A 20,446-nucleotide genomic window follows, 5' to 3' on the forward strand; every position below is an offset into this window, starting at 1 on the left:
AGGAAGCAGCAACGCAACTGTACTGTACACATTAAGAGAAGCCCGTCACTTTTTCAGAAGGCCTTAGAGGATAGGAAGTAGGAATGAAGAGCAGGAAACTCCAGTGTGTGTCTCAGCTGGCTAGCAGACTCTGTTTACTGTGTGGAGACCTTTGAGGGGTGGTTCTTTATCCCACGACCCCAAGAACTATGTTGCAACCACTAACTCCATCCTGTGGCTCCTGGAGCCCTCAGAGTCCCTCCCCTCCCCCCCAGCCTCTTTGCAAAATAATCTTGTAGTCAGCAGCACAGGGACTCACGTTCTGGTTGTGCAACTCCTCCTTGTCCATGTTTGCTCTCAGCAGTTCCTGCTTTAGCTGAAGAACTGAAGTATCCTGTTGAGCCAACCTTTGCTGCAAAGCATCCTGGGAAAATATGTGTTATCTGTAGATAGGTGCAAGACGGAGGCAGAGACCCTTCCCTGGGAAGCCACTGATCTAGACCCATGGCAATAACACGCTGGAGCCACATAGAAGCCTGAAGCATTGCAAAGGTCCTAGGAGATCGGAAGACATGCAGACATCTGCCCATAACGCGCTCTCAGACCTTCTGTCTTGCTATTCCCTGCTCATGAATCCCCTGCCAGTGTTGTAGCCATCTGTGACAGATTTCTGTGCATCTGCCCGAACCTCCTGCTCCAGCTCAGCCACTTTGCCTTTAAGGAAGAAAGCAGCAGTATGTTTGGAGGGTCTTTTCAGTGGCCTACAGTTAGCATCTCCAGCCAAGCATCTGCACCACCCACACAGCAGAAAGAGGCCAATGTCAGCCACACAAGGAAACTTTAAGTTCCCCGTGGGACCTAACTGTGCAGTGAAATCCTCTCAGCAGACACCTCTCTCTGGGCTACCTCTGCACCTTTCACTTTGTGTTACCCAGAAGCTGCGAGCTCCACCTTGGACAGCTACTGCTGTTCACTTCCTTCCCACACCAGCCTGACGGGCAGCTCTAAAAATATCTCTGTTCAGGAGCAGATTAAACTGTTTGTACCTCCAGAGGGAAACACTGAGCAAATAGGAGCCAAAAATGGGGAAAGAATGCTGCAGCTGAAGAGGACGAGGATACTCTAGTGCTCTTCTGCCTCTGCTGTCAAGAATAATGAGTTCACTAGGCCAGTCCTGCTGTGCTCACCCCAAAAAGTATAAAAAGGAAGGCACCCTGTGCCACATATTTTGTTTACAGGAAACTGAGACACGAGGTGATATTTGACCGCAATCCTACAGATGGAGGCAGGAGCCAGAAGACCTAACTCCTCGCGCCTGCCCAAACGGCAGTCTCTCCCCAGCGCCAGAATCAGAGCATAGCATCCCCCACCTCTCGCTCCCCTCATACAGCTCCCTCCGTTCCCTGCGACTCCTCAGAGAACGTTGCTGCTGCTGCTGGCCTCTCTCCTGGGCTGAGGTAGACTCCAAAGCTTTATTATTAATATTTGATGAAGTGCCTTTTTGCTCACTTTTATTCCCTGTAGGTTTCGAGCTTCTTGTTTGTACTTCAGGAGCTCCTTCTGTAAATCCAAAACAATTTGATTAAATGGCATCTCTGTGTCACTGCTTCAGAAGCAACCCCAACTCACTGTTCTGTGTCCCCAAAAGCCTGCTTCAGAAAAAAGCACATGCCACCTTTTGCCACAGATCAAAGAGCAGGTCAGGCCCTGAGCCATTTCAATGAGTTACAAATAGGGCAAAACAGCTGAGCAATTCCCTGGGCTCCCACTGTTAAACACAAGAGAGAAAGGTTGCTTAGTCCCCTAAATCTGTCCTTAAGGGCAGCGGCAAGCAGGTAGCTCTATGCTCCTGGAGGGACGGAGATCCCACACAGCGGGAGGTAGGAGCACAGCTGGACCCCCTACACAGCGTACTCACAATATACCCAAACCAAGAATTCTCAAAAAATCCTAGTAGGGGCAGAGTCTCCAAAGATCCCACGCCCCCCCAAACCTTTCTTTTCCCCTTCATCTACCCCCCTCTAACCTTTAGGTCTTGATTTTCCTCCACGCTCTGGTCCAGACGACTTCGGATTATGATCTAAATGTAAAATGCTGTGGTTACTGCCTGTGTTAGGCACCTGCCTGTGGCAAAACAGCACACAGAGCTGCTGGATCAGAGAAATGTTGGTACAGGAAAGTGCTCACCAGCTGCTCTTCAGGGCAGGCTCCACGTTCACAAAGTACAAAGGAACCTTCCTGCTCATCCTCAGGCAAAGATCCATTTAGCAGCAAAGCCTAAAAAGATTGGGGGGTGGGGAGGGAAGGGGAATCTCTTCATCAGGTGTTTCAAGGGAAAGTAGGCTGGCCACAACTCCAGCCAGCAGTCTTTCCCATCAGCCATCTCTGGACTGTTTTCCATTTACTGCTTTTTAGGGGAACAAGTCAGCAGAAGATTTTTTGGGAATCAACAGAAGAATTTATCCCCTGGGAAAGCTCTCCCAGAGATATATGTCAGCCAATACTCTTCCCCACAGAGAGACATCAAGCAAAGCCAACAGCTCAGATTTTCTGGGAGTGAAATCCATCTCGGGCTTCAGTTCAATGATATAAAGTCTTCACTACAATAACAGATTTGAAGTCTAAAGCAGAGTGGCTGAACCAGCTTTGCATCATGAAGCTTCTCTTCCAGAACCACACTGAAATGTTCCAGGGGCTCCATAAATCACAGACCGAAGAAGAAAATCCAGCAGCTTGTTGCCCAAGCCACAGGTGCTGCGATTTGCAGGAGCTGTGGAAGGTAGGAGCACTGGCACAAACACATCTAGCAGGACTGGGTTTGTCAGGAACCACTTCTATTCTTAGACCTGTTTTCTAGTCTCCATCTGCACTAGGAACCAGAATTGGGGTAAAATGGCTCACACAAAAAGCAGCAGTAATACAAGGGCCACCAAAACACTTGAATTTTTAATACCTACCAGAAAGGTCAGCAGGATCGGCTCCTCTGCTTTCTGGGTAGGTCTTAATTCCCACTAATATCAGTAGGGATTTAAGAGCCTAAACGCCTTTAAAGATCCGCACTTTAGCGGCCCCCCCTGCTAAAAGCAGCCATTCTCCTAACCACACATCTAAGACAGAATTTAGAAACCGGATGTTCAAGGAAACATAATTCTGTCCTACTCCAGGCAAGACAGACACCTTCAGGACTGCTGCCCAAGTGAGGGAAAAGTCCTCGTCCCCACAGACAGGCTGAAAACCTCAAGTTCTCCCCATGCTGGAGGAAGGCTGCTAGAAGCTCAGTACTAACTCCTTCAGCTACCCCAAGGGACCGCATGTGCCTGCAGGAAGATGCCAGAATTTCCACGTTAGACTGAGCTTAGCCTGAAGAAAGGAAGAGCCTGCACCCTAGGAAGCATGACTAGCATGAGGCAAGCAGATCTCCAGCAAGGGTGAATGGTTAGGGGATGCCACGCTGGTTCTCCCTAACTGATGGTTTTCTTACAGACTTTTCTGTCTCCGACTTCCAGAACTCGTGGTATTTGCTAGGACGTCACATACAGCTGGACAAGTCAATAATTTAAATAATCCCATTCCTTCCTTTCAGATAGTTTTTTGTTTTATTTCTACTTGAACTCCATGGCTACAAGCAAAGTAGCCCATGTGCAGTAATACTCCAGTTCAGCCCCAAAAGACATCAAGGCTGACGGGTCGGGTTCTGCCTGCCGACAGAATTTTACCAAAGAGCTGTAACTGCTGTCAAATAGCAAACTGTCAGCGATCTGCATTCAGTTAATGCAAAGGCTGTTAGGGAAACAGCTCTCTGAGCGCATCCCAAACTCAGCCCAGCAGGACACTCGAGGAGGAATCACACAGGAACATAAAAAGCTGCCATGGTCTCAGCTCCTTATGGGGCATGCAGGTCCCTGATATTTCAATCAAATCCTCATGATTTGATCATGGAGGCTTTTAAATATTGAGCAAGAGGGGAAAATCAATTAATCAAATCCAATTTCTTGGCAATCAACATCAGCTGTCTCTTCCTGCTCCCGGGGGATAAGGGGGGCAGCAATGCCAGCTGCTTGCCCTCATTCCTGAAACATGGGGCTGGGGGTGGGGAAAGTGAGACGTGCCAGTCCTTCCAGTGCTGCCTCTCCCTGCTCCCAATGGGCACACAGCGCAACCGGATTTTACCAGTGCACCAAGCATCTATTTTCTTCTGGAGTCTTTTGTGTCCCCTGCCCATTGTCCACAGGGAGAGCACCCTCCCCACTGCATGTACTTCTCACACAATCTCTGCTTTGTTTACTGGCACATAAATATTTACAATTCAAAGCCAGTATGGTTCCCAGCACAAACAGAAAGGAATAGTCCTGAGAGAGTTCAGGGTCTTTACCATATGGATCAGGGGCTCTACTCCCCATGTGGAGTCACACAAACACATGGGGCTGAGGGTCATTTGGTCACGGAAGGACTGGAACAGGACAGCTAGAAAAGGGTCCCACAGTCATGTGGGGAACGTGCCAAATCTTATGGTTCAGCCCAGCTCACTCAAAGACTGGTGTAAGCCTCTGTGACCCCACGATCAGCTCTGTGAATCTCTATTGATTTCCCGACATTCCTTGTCTCTCCGCATTACTTCCGATCACAAATCGCAGAAAGACTGCTCTGTTCTCCTGGGCCGCTAACAAAACCTGCGGGCTGCCAAACGCCCTGGTGAAGAACGGGAGCCCCAGCACATGGGAAAACACTGCTGCATCTTTACCATTTTGCACAGTAACACACATGCTTTGCACAGTGACAGCACATTCAGGAGTTAGCATAGCATCGCAGGATGGGACACCCAGCCAATGACCCCTACTAGGATCTGAACTCCAACCAAAAGTAAACAGGAAGATAACCAACTTCTCAACACACACTTGGTCCTGGATTCTCCAAAGGGGATTCCTTTCTTACCTACATTCAGTGTGCCCTTTACTGTCTTACAATCCACCTAAATTACCATTACTGGCTATCACTGAGCTTAGGTCTTCACAGCAATATCATCTTCCTCTCCCTCCCCATCCTTCTGCCTCCATCCCCACAGAATAAAAGCCTCAGAAATCATGTCAACAGTGAGTTTTGGAGAATCCTGAATTAAAAGTAAAAAAAAAAAAAAAAGTCTTGTCTGAATTGCACAGAATGGCATTATAATCTTTGACACCTGGTAAACGTACCGGGGCTGGGGGAGTTGCAGCTGCCCTTCCTTCCTCCCTGGTCTCTCCTGGTTTAGCATAATGGAATACAATGGGGGACAGGCATAACCCTCCACCCCGCAGGACTGTGGCCTGATCCAGCTCACTTCTAAATTGCACTTGGGAAGTCAGACATTCGCTGCGTTCCCCACTCACAGAAAGGTGACCAGCAGCAAATTATAAGTCCAGGAGGCCAAGAGAACCTAAACAAAGCAGGCACTTGGGCCAGAGTACAAGTGGTATTCTGGAGTGAGGTCTCATCTGGCTACAGCAAATGCACTCCAGGTATTATCAAGTACTTCCTCATTCCCGAACAGGTCTTCCCACAGAGGGGGTGCCCCAATACTCTGTTGACACAGGAAGAACCGCTCTCCCCACTAGCAAAGATGACCTAAAAGATCGACCAACTTCTGCAAGATCACCTCGGGAGATCCCCTTGGGCCAGGACTCTCACTCAGCTCTTTTGAGTTGCAGGCCAGCGTCTCAACAAGATAACCCATCTTCCATCTACAGTTGGTGAAGAAATAACAATAGAGAGGGGAAAAGCTGGCTGAAGAGAAAATCTATTACCTGCAAGCCTGAAATCATCTTCTTTGCTTCCTCCATTTCCTTTTCCAAATGGTCCTGTTGTTCCAAAAGCTGTTCCTCCCATGAATTCTCTAGATATGACCCAGGGTTTCCTGCCTGCCACTCTGGGTAGAATTGAGATTCCGTCTCTTCTGGAAAAAAGAACAGCTGAATAGAGTCACGATGGACAACAAAGGAGTCCCAAAGACACTTGCACCACACAATGATTGCCTGCAATTACCATGCAAAAGCTTTTCCTGCACAGACACAGAATGAGCCAGTTTGTTGTACCTGCCCGACTTAGCTACCCGTATACCTTGTACTTCTCATTGTTGTGATATCCAGGCATTGATATCCTGCAACACATCCTCAAAGAGCCTAACAAGAAATACAACAACTTTAACCCACGTTTCACTGATGACTAAATAGTGTATCATAGTCTGGTTCCCAACCATCAAGTTTCCATATTGATATTAAGTAGCATCACAATTACTAATGTAGGTCTGTATTTCAGATCTGGAAATGTTTCTGATCGCCAGCGTGAGATGGGTTACTGGTTAGCTATTATCATCCCCTATGTGGCCAGGAATGTAGATTTTTTTCTGCAAAGAAGACATGAGGTTAGGTGAGGGCTAATCATAGTGGTGCCTGTTACCTAATTAACCAAAAACAAAACTGGCCCGTGCAAGCCGCAGTATTTCTACAGACATGCGGCCAAAACCCCCAGATACCACACTGTACGGGCAGCAAGTGGACATGGTACTGCTAAGAATTCAGGGAAGAGCCACAGCCTGCCAGCTACTTCAGCTGCCGAGATACTTTGGAAGGAGCACTGAAGGAAGGCTTTACTGGCTGAGGCAACATAGTATTTCCTGGGAAAGCTTCTGTCATTCGCTCTTGGGATGGAAGCTAACCAGAAACACTTATTATTAGGCCGCACTCCTGACAGGAAAGTCACATCAGAAACTTCTTTGAAAACATTTCCTTGATTTGGCCTGAAAATCTGAAGGGTAAACTGATCATGTCACAGGGCACTTGCGGCAATACAGCACTGATTTCTCAATGCAAACACCACAACAATGCTACAACAGTTCCGTTCCCTACAAAGGGCCGCTCAACCTATGCACAGACGTGCTGTAAACAGACCTCTGTTCACACAAAGCCAAGTTCTGCCTCATGGGCCTTACAAGTTCACACGGACTTCGTCTTTCTCAAGGGAACTTTGAATGTTTTTTCAACAGAGCCTAATGCAAGATGAAAGCATTCTCCCTACAGTATAAATAATATATGACACTTAATCCTTCTCCAGGACTTTTCATTTTCCAAACATTAATTTTCAGGCCTCCCAGACTTTGCCATGTTATGGTACAACTGCAGTGTTAAGTCTTGGGATTTAGTTTTGTGTGGGCAGATGTCCAGCACGCCATTCTCTATGTTCACTCCAGGTCTCTGGAGAGCTTTCCAGCACGTCTGGGATATAAACAAATCACAACGACAACGAGAGCTGTAAAGCATTATCTGCAAGCCACCTCTTTTAGTTTCTGTTTCTTCAGCGTGGATGATGCCAAATTCCACCTTCTCCTCTGACTGGGTTACAGTGGATTCACTCTTTGTGCTATGGACAGGACTGGGAGATGTGAGGCTGCAGAGGAAAGAAGCAACAGTTATTTCTAGTGCTGACTCAGTGTGGCAAGGCTCAACGGCTGACATCACCCTCATCCGAGATACAAGTGAACACGTAAGAAGTCTCGCTATAACTAAGAATTATCTGCATGCCAGGGAAGGCATTAACAAACCAGCGCTGGGCTTGTTACTTTTCAGTCCCGCTACGTGAATGTCATAGTTGCCTAACTGCTATGTGGAAGAATTTGTCTTTTCATTTTCCTTAACAAAACACAAATTTGAGACAGCTACCACAGAATTAACGTATACACCCAGACAGGGATAAACCCACACTCTACTGCCGTTCTTCTCAGAAACTCAGTTTACTGTCAGTCTTACAAGCGTACTGCAAAGGGAACCAAAAGCCACCCGGGCTTTCTTCCGACCTAACCCCTATGTTTCAAAGCATCACTGCAGTCCAGGGAAATTAACTTGAAATTCCAAGGGCAAAATACTTTTAAGAGTCAGATACCACTGTCTCATGTTCTTACGTTAAAACTTCTCAGAAGTATCCACATTTTTCCAGTGCAGGCATCTCAGCTAACTGTGAGGTCCAAACTTTCAATCCTTTTTTCAGAGATTCTTCCTAAATGCATCACCCGGACAACATCAAAGGTGTCTGAAGCTCACTGACCCATTTAATGTACCTCCAAAGTCTCAGGAACTAATCCTCGCAAGCATGAGCAGGAGTTAATTTTTCATTCTCCCCAAGACAGAAACAAAAGCCAGAGAGAACAAAAAGAAAGCAAAGCGGAAATAATAGAATAGGTTTAGAAAAATGCAAGGTTTCTACAGCTTGCCTTCCCCATCTTCCCGGCACTGCTGTTACACACAGCTCTCTAACAGAATCAGGAAAGCTTTGCAACAGAGATGGAAACGACTTGCTAGCAGCTTCTGTCTGGTCCACTCCCACAGTCAGTGCTGGCCTAACTCTCATTTATATTCCAGACCTTCAAGCAATTTAGCTTAAATGATCCAAACTAAATGGACTTCCACCACATTAAAAGAAAAGATGAATGCAAGTTACTGACTGCACGAATAACCATCTTCTAATGGGGATCTCTGACAGCTACAGTACCTGTTCCTGTCCTGCTGCTCAAACAGGGGGCATGTTTGTTAAAGGGGCCCAAGCCACCTGGCTTTGCTCAAAGATTTACCTTCAGGAAAGCTAATCCCATCACAGTGTTCCCCAGTTAGGGACATTCTGTATAGAGTATTTGTAACCAAAGACAATCAGGAGCAGGTGGCTTGATGGATGCACAGCATAAATTTAAAATATTTTTTCAGTAGCCTAGCGAGTAATTATTGGGTTTATGCTACACAACAAGGATTAAAGATAAGGGTGAAACTTTCTGAAAGCACAGGCACAGAGAGGCAGCTTGGCTGATCTAACGCTCCAGTACTGCTGAGGGCAATTTGCCTTCCTCTGAGGAGCAGATCTTGATATTCCCCCGGCACATTCTTAACTGAGACTCTGAACCTCGGAAACCAACGTCCTGATATGACCACTGGCAAGTGCACTGGGGGTTCTCACCCATGCAAGAGGTAAAAGGATGAGGGCTCTCCTAGAAAACCAATATTAGCAATTGCTGGGTGAGAAGCTCACCTAGGATGTAAGGGTGAAGCTGAGGTATGGGCAGGAGCAGGGAATTGGAAGGGACACTGTGGAGCGGTACAGAGAAGCAGGAGTAGGCCACAGGAAGTGAGGGGGTGCCACCTGGAAGTAACACTCCCCCCCTCCCCAAGTCAGCTCCTTTCAGAACTGGATCCACAGACCAAAGCAAATCTGTAAAGATCTTGACTGGCGGAGGTTGTGCAGTCACTACCGGTTTGGTATCCCACACCGCATGAACACAAGAGTTTCCCTCCAGCGTTCAGAGGGGTTCACAGGGCACCAGAGACGGCCTCTTGAACCATACCAAACAGTAAAAGAGCCCCTGAGATGCACTTAGATGGCTGATGAAGCAGTAGCACAGGCCAAAGGATGCCCTATTCATCACTCTGTCAAAAACATTTCAATGATTTTTTGTATCGGTCACCAAGTCTGTTAGAGTACAAAACATCCACTGATATGATCCTCTCTTTAAAGTACGTAATTCACAATTAAAGCATGCGGAAATAAGTGCTGGGAAATTAAAGCAATTTAAGTAAGATTTACAACGCAGACAACGGTTCTGCTTTATTTCTTTACCACTGTTTGATGTCTTAACTAACATCCCTGCTCAGTTGAGTCCCCGCGTTGCCAGCGGTGCACACAGCCAAGGCTTTAGGGCGACAGTGATTAGCCCGAATTCTCTCATGATTTTAGTAAACACCCCATCCCTGCTGTTTCAAACTGACAACGGCAACAATCGCTCACCATTTGACCTGCTTCCCTCCCATGATCCCACTTTAACCTTTCGCCTCACAGAGTCCGTTTCCTGGGGAGCCTCAGGATTCGTGCTACAGACATGCCTCGTCCCTTCACGTGCTCCGAATTCAGCACAGAAGACGCCAGCTCCTGTCAAGCTGCTGGAGAAATGTTTGCAAGCTGGACTGCTTCACGCGAGCTGAAAGATTCACAGCAGAAAACGCTCAGGGTCTTTGCAAGAAACCGTCTGATGGCAGATCAGCAGCCCCCACACGCAGATTTGACTCCAGAGCCAGGGAATTCAGCAGCCCGGGTTTTGGTTTTGCTGGGTTTCCGCTCGGTTTATTTGTCTCTTGCTGCTGCATTTTGGTCAGCTGCACGCCCTTGCTGTTTGCATCACACACACTGTGGTCTGGATGACGAGTTGCATTTCTCATCCCATTCTGCCCAGTTTAGATTATTCTCAGCACCTGCTGCAGATGCCAATGCACAGCCACGGGAAGGTGCTTCTCTAAGCTGTAGGTTCCTCGCTCTTCCAGCCTCGGATATCGCTTTGAAACACAGCATGCAGCACTTCCCAGCCTGCACACGGCTTCCTCACTATCTCCAGCTCCCTCTCTCTCCCGCTGTCATGCAGGCTGTGCAAGGCAGAGCCTCTTCTCTGAGATGCCTGACTCAGGGTGGGGGTGGGAAGACTGGGGGGAAGGGGAGGAGAAAGGGAGGAGGGATGGATGAGGGGCTTGACGGCCTGGGTATCGCTCTGATTTTGCCAAGTTTTCCACGAATCACTTCTATTGCCTTTGCTAACTAGAGTTCTTCTTCCTGGAAATTCTGATAGCCACACTGTGAGCTCTCTTACTAAAGAGTTAATGCAGAAATGGGCTGATGTTAGAGGGAATGCTGCCCTGGGACACGCTCATCAGCGGCACAATCAGATAGAGGAGGATGGCTGCAGTTATTAACCACATTCTCTCTTGCTAATAAAGAAAAAGTATGGCTTTTTTTTTTTTTTTCCTGTCAGCCAGTTCTCATAACTGAGCTACTTTATTTTCCTCCTTGGAAGGAAAAAGAGAAACAAGCATCTTGTTTTCATTGTGAAGCCTAGCATCAGCAGAAAACATCACTAGGAGCTGGAGCTCACACTGCGCTCAATTTCCTTGGGTAGATTGCCAACTGATCCACCAGAGTTAAGAGCAAGTATGGTCCTTGGGAGCTCTGAAAATAGCCAGCATGCCAGGGAACCAGACTGGCTGTAGAAAGGATGCAGCCAGTATTCTCACAGAAAGAATATCTTGACTATGCAAAGGAGAAGAGACCTCTAAACAAAGTCCATTGGAAGTCAGCGTAACTGCGTGAGGACAGAGTTTGAAATAAGGGTGGAGGGAACTGCAAGATGAATTCATGAGAAATAGGCAACATAGCAGTTCTCTGTTTTTTGTATGGGGGGGAAAAAAACCCAGAAGAATGAAGAGCTGCGCCACAGTAGCCAAGACCTATATGCAGTGGCCTTACATGCCAGGACCTCATTTCTCTGGAAGTATGTCATGAGTTAGCAGTGCAGCCTTGCTTTCTCCCAAACACCCACAGGTACCTTTGCATCCCCTGCACCTATTCATAAAAGACTTTTATCCATCAACTCAAAATAAAGCATACAGAGTACGGCTACTGTTGAGTCTGATTTCTGAGACACCAGACACTGACTGGTGCCCCATCACCGTACACATACTCCTGATTTAATGGTAAGACTTGATATGAATAGATCCTTCCCCACTTGGCAGTTCCTCCTGCAATTAAACAGCCAACCTCTGTGTTTGTAATTGCTGTGCCTCTGGCTAATGGCATCAGATGCCTTTTTACCACAATAGCCTCAATCTGCTCTCTCCTTGCTGACACAGAACAAGTTCTATATCTGGCAGTGCTGGAGGCTACAGAAAAGCAGTCTTCTGCCTGGCAGCCTGGATCTGTTCCCCAGCTGGATCCTTGCATGCAAAAAAAAAAAAAAAAAAAAAAAAAAAACAACCAATAGCATTACCATGCCTGCTCTCTTTCACCAGCCCTCAAAGCTATGGTCTTGCCCTTTGATAACACAGACAGAATTCAGCACCTTAAACTTCCCTTCCAGCCTGTCTCTTGGGCCTTGCTGCTGATAAACACAATAGAATTTCTGACTCTCATTTCTCTTTTTGAGGGAACAAATCTGCATACGGAATGGGAAAAATTCCATTCTCAAGACTTTATGTCTGAAATCTAATTACACATCACAGCATATTCATAATTTTAATGAAAAAGGTGTTTTAGCTCCATCTTGATCCAATCTCTGATCATCTCCTGGTGAGCTATCAGTTGCCCTCTATGTGCTTCCACGACGCAGGATTAGCAGAGTTCAGAGAGGGAACCCACACACAACACAGTGGGCTGCCTGGGGTTCCCTTTGGCTCCTGATCCATGAGCCTGAGAAACAAATTTTCACTCACTCGTGAAATGCAACCAAAGGGGCCAACAGCAGCTGTCTGACAATGCCCAACAGGGTAGGAGAGAACCCATAAAATCCTATGGCCAGTTCAATTTGAAGGATGAGCGGAGGGGAGGCAACACATTTCACTCACTGTCCTGGTAAGATCACAGTTAAGAAGTCTACACTGAAGTCCTGTGAAATTAGCCATGAAATCCTGTTGCCAGGGCCAGAATTTTTACATCTCCCTTGGAAATGACAGCTTCAAAAGTATACTCTCTGCTGACATCATGTGGAGACAGGGGTCCAACACTGGCTCAGATGGAGTTTCCATACCTTTCCAAATGTCTACGTCTTCAGTATTTATAAAGCAGACCCTAGAGTGATATACAGCAAAGTTTTGAAGAAAAGTCCAAACTACCGTGCTTTTTCTCTGTTCCATTGTGCCGAGTGACCCCAGTTCTCCAGTACACGGAGGCATCTTCATAGCAGAGAGCATCAAAAGTGCCCTGAGAAACCCTGCGGAGAAATCCTGCCTACAGACTCCGCCAGTGGCAATCTACCCTAGGCAAATGAACCTCCTCACTCTCGCACGATGGAAAAAAGTCTAGTTGAGGCAGTCTCAGGGAGTGACCCAGGCTGGACAAGTTGATAATGGAGCAGAGCTGGGGCTTAAACTGAGGCCAGGAGACTGTGAGTCAAGAGCTGCAGCCGTGTCCATGCAGCTCTATCCTCTTAGTCTGCTCCTGAGGAGCTCAAATGGAGCAAAGCGTCATGCCCAGAGGGAGATCTGATATGTTCAGACATCCGGTTCTTCATTTTCAAGCTAGCTTCTTAAAAAGGGAAAGACTGTCTTCACTATGAGTGTACTCACACTGGAACAGCTCCCCCACCATAGTAGTTTCTCAAATGCCCTTTCAGCTACACTGTCTCTCCTGCATCCATGAAAATAAACAAACACACACACCCCAAAACAAAAGTCACAGCCACGCACTACCCCAGTAAACTGGGGCAAGAGCTTTGACTTCTGCCCTAAAGCAAGGGGAAGTTAGAAGAGCCTATAAAGCACCAACTTGATGTGTTGTTACCAGCACATAGCAGGCAGGTTCACAGCTGTGAATTGTACCAGTTCCTACAGGAAATGTGTTAAATGCTGCAGTTCTAACCAGTCCCGGCTTCTGCGGAACCCGTTTCCTTAGAAAGCCTCAACTTGCCCCAGCTTGACCTTGCTTAACTTGTGCCAGTGAACCCCCAACCAAGGCTACAGGCTATTTATAAGACAGAGCACATACTTCTCAGGGTCCAAGTCCTACTTTGAAGGGCAAAACCACCTCCAGTGGAAACCGCAGTGAACTCTGACTTTCAGGCTTTGCAGCAGCATGAGGGAGATTTTTCAGTAAAATAATTAAATGCTGCACTGGACTGAAGGTGAAAGTCCAGGGGATGGAAGGGTAAATTAGATAACTATAAAGCTAGAGACAGTTAGAGGTGATGCATGAGGGCACAACGGCAATGAAAACTGCTGCTGGTCCCCCAGGGACTACTGGTCTGGATTAAAGAACAGCGCGTTACTGTAACGGTCTCCTGTTTAAATCCACACGTCCCCTCATCTCTGCCTCTCTGCAGGACATGAGGTTTGTTTGGTTTAAGTCCCATTTCTCCACATCTTTTCCATCGGCTCATGAAATATTCATCTCCTGTACTCTAGCTACTCTGCTCCCTCCTTCCTGCAGGGCAGGACAGGAACTCTGACTCAGCCTCCCTCGGGTCGGCGCTCACTCACTCAGCTCCACCTCTACATTCAGTTTACCAGTAAAATCCTAGAGTGGGTGTTTCCCGATCCTATTCCCCTAGTCTTGACAAAGGACACCCCAGAGCTCTACATGCAGTTATAACTCAGGAGTTCCCAGCTCTTATCCATGTGTTCACATCATGGATGAGATCAGTTTTATCTGGGAGAAATGGGAGAAAACCATTGCTTCATTTTGGTTCCTGAGGCGTCACTCTCCAGATCAGCCAGGAGACTGTAGTTTGGGAACCCTCCTTTCTACCAAAAGGAATCAGACCCTGGTGATAAGGAAGGGCACTTTGAAGGGAATGCAGTGCATCGACTCTGCCATGCACAGGACCACGGGGGACGCATCTTGGCAACAGAGAGTTTCTTACCTGGAGGAGTGGGACTCCGAGGGCACACTCTGCTGCCCTTCGTACTGCTGCACCAATGCCCGCACACTCCAGTAGGGGGTTCCAATCTCCTCATCCATGCTGCTGTTTCTGGAGGTAATAATCACAGAATGAGGGAAGCCTTACCTGGCAGGGGCAGAAATTATTCTGGTCTCCAAGGAGGATGGGAGGAGAGCTGATGGAAGGAAGGTAAGAAGGAGGAGACAGCTAAAAAACTGCCATTTTTGAAAGAAAAATCTAGTATCAGGGAGCTTCATTCTGTATTCTTGGTGTGAGGAAACACAGGCAGACAGGAGCTCCCCTTTTAAACCCAACCCCAATTCTGTGGCTAGAAGAGGTCTGGGAAGGCAAGAAAAAGAACAAAATATGCAAACAAAACAAGGACTGGCTTTCCTGAGCAATTCCTGGCCCAAGGCCTTTGCAAGAAAAACCTGTAACATTTAATTTTTCAGCAAAACGTATCATTTCAGCCTCGTTTCCAAATTGCTTCATGGGTACTCCCTTGAGCCAGTATAATATGGGCAAATGACCTTTAACTGTGTAAATGAAACCCTCGACAGACAGCCATCTGGCTTCCATTTAAATGTCATTACTATTATTATTATTATAATCCACATAGCACCTTTTCCAAGTGTTAAAATGTGCTTTTCAGAGTTACACGCTCCTTCTGTACATGGATCATTTCCCTTCATTATCACCAGAACTCCACTTACAACCGATTAACAGCACACAGCAACACTCTGCATCCGTCTACAGCAGGAAGCGTGACTTTGGGATGAACAGCAATGTAGAAGACAGAACGGACTTGGACAATAGGAGCAACACTATAATTCTGGCAAAAACTGCTCCCAGGTCTGTAACCAGTACCCGTAGTTAAGACGTGAGTTTTCTGTTTCACTTGAAATGATAGTCTCCAAGTACACAGCACCAAGACAGGGCATTGTGCTCAGTGTGAGATGGGGAAAAGGAGGCAGCCTTGGGCACAAAGAACTGTTCTCGTACAGTGAGATAACAGAGATCCAGCAGTTATTTTGCTGTTAAACCTGAAAAGGAGCTAAAATACCTGTAGTTTTCATCATGAGGCAGCCAGGCCAGATCAGTACTCCCCTTTGTCAGGCCACCATCAGTTTCCCTGAGGCACTAGTGGTTTATCTCCATTTGTTTGTGCAATGGGAGACTCCCTTGCATAGGCAAGCGTCAGGATAAAGAGGTACCTTTTTTATTTTTTAAGGTATTTTGCCCAAGTGCTAACACAGTTTGATCTCACATAACCAGGAAACACCCTTTACCTCTGCCTGTGTCGAAAAACATCCCGGCCCAATTGTGAGACATCTTGACGAACATCTGCCAGAGCAGCCACCGCCCCTTGCGCTACCGCAGCAGCCGAGCGAGGCCTGTGACTGGCAGATGATGCTGACGTGCTCTTCCCCACGGTGCCAGCTGGTGAGCTATGATTCATTGCTCTCCCTGAGCCTGGTTTGAAATGAGCAGCTAAGGCCAGGATCAGCCTCATGATAGATTTCAAGTTCCCGTCAACAATATCTGTAAAATACAATTAAAGTCAAGAACAATGCCATTAACATGGAGTCCCACAAGAGCTGCATCTGACCAACAAGCGTGAGTGCAATTAAACCCAATGGGTCATGCCAGTTAAAAAAAAAAAAAAAAAGTACTATGCAGATAAGACCGCGTTACAGCATGGATGCTTGGGTTTGCTTGTTTTGTACAAAACAGCATGCTGACTGCCACCTACAGATCACAAGTTTAAGAGCTCTGAGGAGACCTGAGCCTTCCCTCTGTGGCCATTTTCAGCTAACAAGCCAGCAGGTAATGTGACAGCACATTGTAATTACTCAAGGCTCTCTGGAAAACTACAGCAGTCACTGAAGACTACCCTTCTCCTCGCAGTTGCTTCAATTGGCAAACGGAATTTGCGTTTTCAATATGAAAGACAAGAGAGCAACAACGCATCTTTTTAGTATTAGTGTCTTGTACCTTAAATTGTTTGTAGCACCTTGCAAATGTTAACTAATCAGTTCTGATGATCTCACACTATGCACTTCCCCCAGCATCCAGACTAGCTCAAACGTGCTGATTGTTTGAGTTCACTGCAAAGATCAACTGTTCTTTCAGGTTAGGATTTTTCAAAACCATTTAGTGAACTGAAATACTCAAAGTCCATTAAAAATAATAGGACTTGGGCTTCCAAGCAGTGGAGACAGCCTTGAAAAAAATTCACAGGTGCTGGAAGTGTAAAGGCCAGTTACTATTTGCTTCAGTGGCCAAAAAATAAGAAATAGTCAAAATGTCACAGTGACGGTTACCTCCATGTCACTCATGGAGAACATGAAGCCATGGATTTGTGTGACATTTTTGAAGTCCCAGAACGAGTCAACATCAGAGCTGTGATCAGAGCTCCAGAGCTTGCGCCCCAGTGTCTTCTGACCCAGAATCCTGTGCCTGTATCCTATCCTATCCATCATTTCATTGCATGTCCAGGTTGATACATCTGTTATGGAAGAGTTACCAGTATTGCCACCATTTCTACAGTCATGAGCCGGTAAGAATTAGTTTGCCGCACTACCAAATGAGAAATGGCACAGCCTCCACTCTGCCAGTAGCTGTACTGTGGGGACACTACTCATTCCTTTATATAGAAGTACTGAGGTTCTCACCCTGAGGCCTATAAACCAACATCTTGCGCTCGTCTGCTAAAGCCAAGAAAGGTCATGTGCTCCACGTAGTCAGTCTCTCCCCTGCCCCTCATCTGCAGGGTCACAGACAATAGGAACAGTCCCCCTCCCAGTAAAGTCAGCAAACCGCAAGGGTGAGGGCCTGCTTTCTGCCTCACGAGTATTTTTTTTCCAGTCCTTGTGATACGCGACTAAATCTTGCCATAGACATGTGATTTTGCGTACTGGCTTTCTTTCCCATTGCATGTACTGTTCTCTGCACAGGAAATACAGCAGAGTTTGCAGGCCACAGGAAGCAGTATCAGAGCTTTCCAGCGGTCCAGAATTATTTTTCTCAAGGTTCACTTCACAATGACAGATTTGTATGTCCTTTCAGTGAGACAGGCTAAGTTTGTATCACCCATTACACCATTACTTGGTCTTCTGACTGCTTAAGAGCAGGAGAAAAGGCACTTCTGTTCCTGTTCACTGAGTTTTGCTAGCAAAAGCAGATAAGAATACAGTGTCATTCACCCCAAAACCTATTACCAAACCGCGGGGGGTGGGGGGGGCGAATCCACCCACCATAAACCAACCAGTACACGTTACCAGTTTAATACGGAACAAAACAGAAGTAGGCCTTCAACACACAGAATCATCTGAGGCTACCTCCAGGGGCACATACCTTTGGCTGACGTCTGATGCATGCGGATCTTCTTTGATGCCACAAACTGTAAGACCTTCTCCACGTTTTCCCTCATTTCCTGCTGACTGGTGGGATTGACCTGAACTCCGTTCAGCTTCTCACCAGCTGAGAAAATAGAACACCTCAATTACAGAGAGGAACAGAACTGCTTGTTGCTGTCACAGGAATGGTCATAGGTGTAGGGGCTGATCTTATATCCTGTCAGAGCCAGGATGCAAGAGACATGGTGATTTCTTTTCCTGCTTGAAAGGTACCCAGAACTGGGGATAACTGGGTGAGAGACAGGATTTGCAATATATTGCCGGCAAAGGTGCGTTTTGAATATATAGTTCATTGTTCTATGATTGCTCCTGAGTCAGTCTGTGCCCTTCTGTGTGGAAACATTAGACTGTACTGCACAGGTTCAGAGAGAAAGCATCATCTCCCAGAACTGCTTCTGCTCAGCCTCTCTATTCTCATCCTATAAATATCAGTACCTCGGCAAACAGCTCACTCTGCCCTGCATTAACACCTGCACGCGTGTTGATTCCCAGCCCTGCCCTTCACACTGGAGATGCCAGAATAAGTCACAGTGACACATATACACCGAGCAGCAGCTAAAGGCCCCCACCACAGTGGAGATCCTAACACCATTTCTCTATAAAGAGAATCCTTTCATGGCTCCATCCCAGCCCTGTGGGAGTTAGCCCGGCCTCTGACAGGTTTCAGCACGTCTGCCACATGATATGTTGGACACCACATACATATTTGGAAAGGTCCTCAATTTGGCTACCCCCTAACGTTACAAATGACCGTCTGCTAACACATATGGACTTCAGTAGAATTGCCCGTAGGATTTGCAGTTTTGTTTCCTTTTAAAATGACCCACTCTCCCCCAGCTCTGATGCTGTCAGTAGTGCCCACCGGTCAGCCTCACAGACGTCTGAGCCAAGGCCAGCCTCTTCCACACAGTACCTAAAACTGCAAGATGAAAGATAGTCCAGGTAGCATTACTGACCTACAATCTCGATAAGCGAGGAAAGAACAACTCCATCTCGGAGATCTTGTCTCAGGTCTTGGACTGGCTTTATTGTTGGCTTCTTCTTCAGTTGGGAATTCACCCAGGCCACATATGCCTGTAGTTGTTGCTTGAAATAAAAAACAAAACAAACTGTTTGCAAATCACTGCTCTCTTACAGGGAAGTTGAATAGCTCTCACTTTTCTCTCGCTCTTCTTCACAGGTTTCACCATCTTCTGCCTTTGAAAACAAACACAAGTGGGTCTCATCCCAAAGCCTGCTGAGCACTGACTGACATCATTGCACACTGTGGTGCAGCTCAGCCCGTGCCAGGATGGGAAGAGCAAGCAGGCAGTAGGACAGGACTCATACCAAGCACAACTGAGAAGAGAGCTTGCTTTACATAACGTCTAATGGACGCAGCTGGCAAAACAGTGCTGTCAACCCCTCATTTTTAGGGCCAAAAATGGTTCACTCGCAGTAGTCAACTTCTTTCTCCCCCACCCCCCAGTTATTATTTCCTTCCAGATACCTGAAAAGTAAAAAAGCCACAGTGCAGGAGCAAGAAAATCTGTGCGATATCCCACATAAAACAACGCCAGTTACCAGAAGCAACAAACAGGGCAGATCTCCTGGAAGGGATCACAGCCTCCCTCTTCCTTAGCACTGCCAGCATGGCTCACTTGCAACAGCTCGTGCAGCAAGGATGAGCCACCCCGTTGCACAGCGTCCTTCCTCCCTTTCCGTGGAGCTACCCCAGCATTTCTAATGGACCAATTTTGTTTCTATACATGGCCCTGAGCACCTGGAGGCTAGCTTGCCACAGCACTCAGACTGCAAGACCTGAGAGCAAAGAGCACCAAGAGCACTGCCCTTCTGGCAGGTCATACTGGGTGCTGCTTCACACAGCTGTGGATGCTGATGCAAAGGGAAGACCAGGGAGATTCAGGCTCCCAGTCAACACGAGGACCCATCTGCCATCAGCGACTGAAAGGCACAGAGCCACTTCACGTGGTCTTTCCATTTCCGTCCCCCCTCTCACTGGCACTTCCAAGGCTAGTGGCAGCCCTGGTGAAACCAAAATCCCTTTGGGCAGGGTTTGTGTGGCATGCGGAGTGTAAACAGATTGATCCATTTATCAGATTACCTCTGTTTCACTAAGCTTCCTGTTATTCTGCCCATGCAGCAGGTTTTAAGTCTCCATTTCATATCATCTCAGCAATGTCAGTCAGACTTTATGCTTTTATTGCCCATGACAAAGTCACATTCTGATCACAGCCTCACTTCAATTATCCTGACAAGGGAAATCCAGCTGTAACTGCACCATGGCTCGGTCTGCTGATTCAGAAAGGTGCCCGGATGCTTGTGTTCAATCCGTTCTGCTCACTCAGCAGAGAGCAGAACAGAGGAAACAAGCCTGGGAGACTGCCTGCTTGCTTTTAAAAGAAGGGAACAGAAGTGGCAGACTGGTGCACGTTTGCTGGAGCAGACCTCCACATGGATTAGGTCTGTGTGACCTTCTTTGGCCGTGACAGCAGCAATATATGTCAGTTTTGCCCGTCCAATTTCAGAGGTCTCTAGTTTCTACTTAATCCTGCATATCCCCTGTCACATTAACAGGCGTTGCCTTGACTTCTGCACCTTTTGCAGCAATTGATGATCCTGC

General features: G+C 47.0%; 1 protein-coding gene across 7 annotated transcripts in view; it reads right to left on the minus strand.

Annotated features, from left to right (window-relative positions):
* The window catches only part of DIXDC1 (DIX domain containing 1), a 45,806-nt gene that overhangs the window by 7,999 nt on the left and 17,361 nt on the right, over positions 1-20,446 (minus strand). For 4 of the 7 annotated variants that reach the window (XM_068917031.1, XM_009670216.2, XM_068917034.1 and 1 more), the window contains 10 exons: positions 18,780-18,909; positions 17,762-17,887; positions 15,694-15,946; positions 14,387-14,494; positions 7,286-7,398; positions 5,760-5,908; positions 2,167-2,256; positions 2,006-2,059; positions 1,489-1,539; positions 299-403 (listed from right to left, as the gene is read on the minus strand). In XM_068917031.1, coding sequence (XP_068773132.1) covers positions 299-403; positions 1,489-1,539; positions 2,006-2,059; positions 2,167-2,256; positions 5,760-5,908; positions 7,286-7,398; positions 14,387-14,494; positions 15,694-15,946; positions 17,762-17,887; positions 18,780-18,909 — 1,179 coding nt within the window. The remainder of the gene's footprint in view (positions 1-298; positions 404-1,488; positions 1,540-2,005; positions 2,060-2,166; positions 2,257-5,759; positions 5,909-7,285; positions 7,399-14,386; positions 14,495-15,693; positions 15,947-17,761; positions 17,888-18,779; positions 18,910-20,446) is intronic. The other 3 variants (XM_068917032.1, XM_009670218.2, XM_068917035.1) reach the window with 1 other exon arrangement.

Source organism: Struthio camelus, chromosome 22 (assembly GCF_040807025.1).
Source record: "Struthio camelus isolate bStrCam1 chromosome 22, bStrCam1.hap1, whole genome shotgun sequence".
Taxonomy (NCBI): domain Eukaryota; kingdom Metazoa; phylum Chordata; class Aves; order Struthioniformes; family Struthionidae; genus Struthio; species Struthio camelus.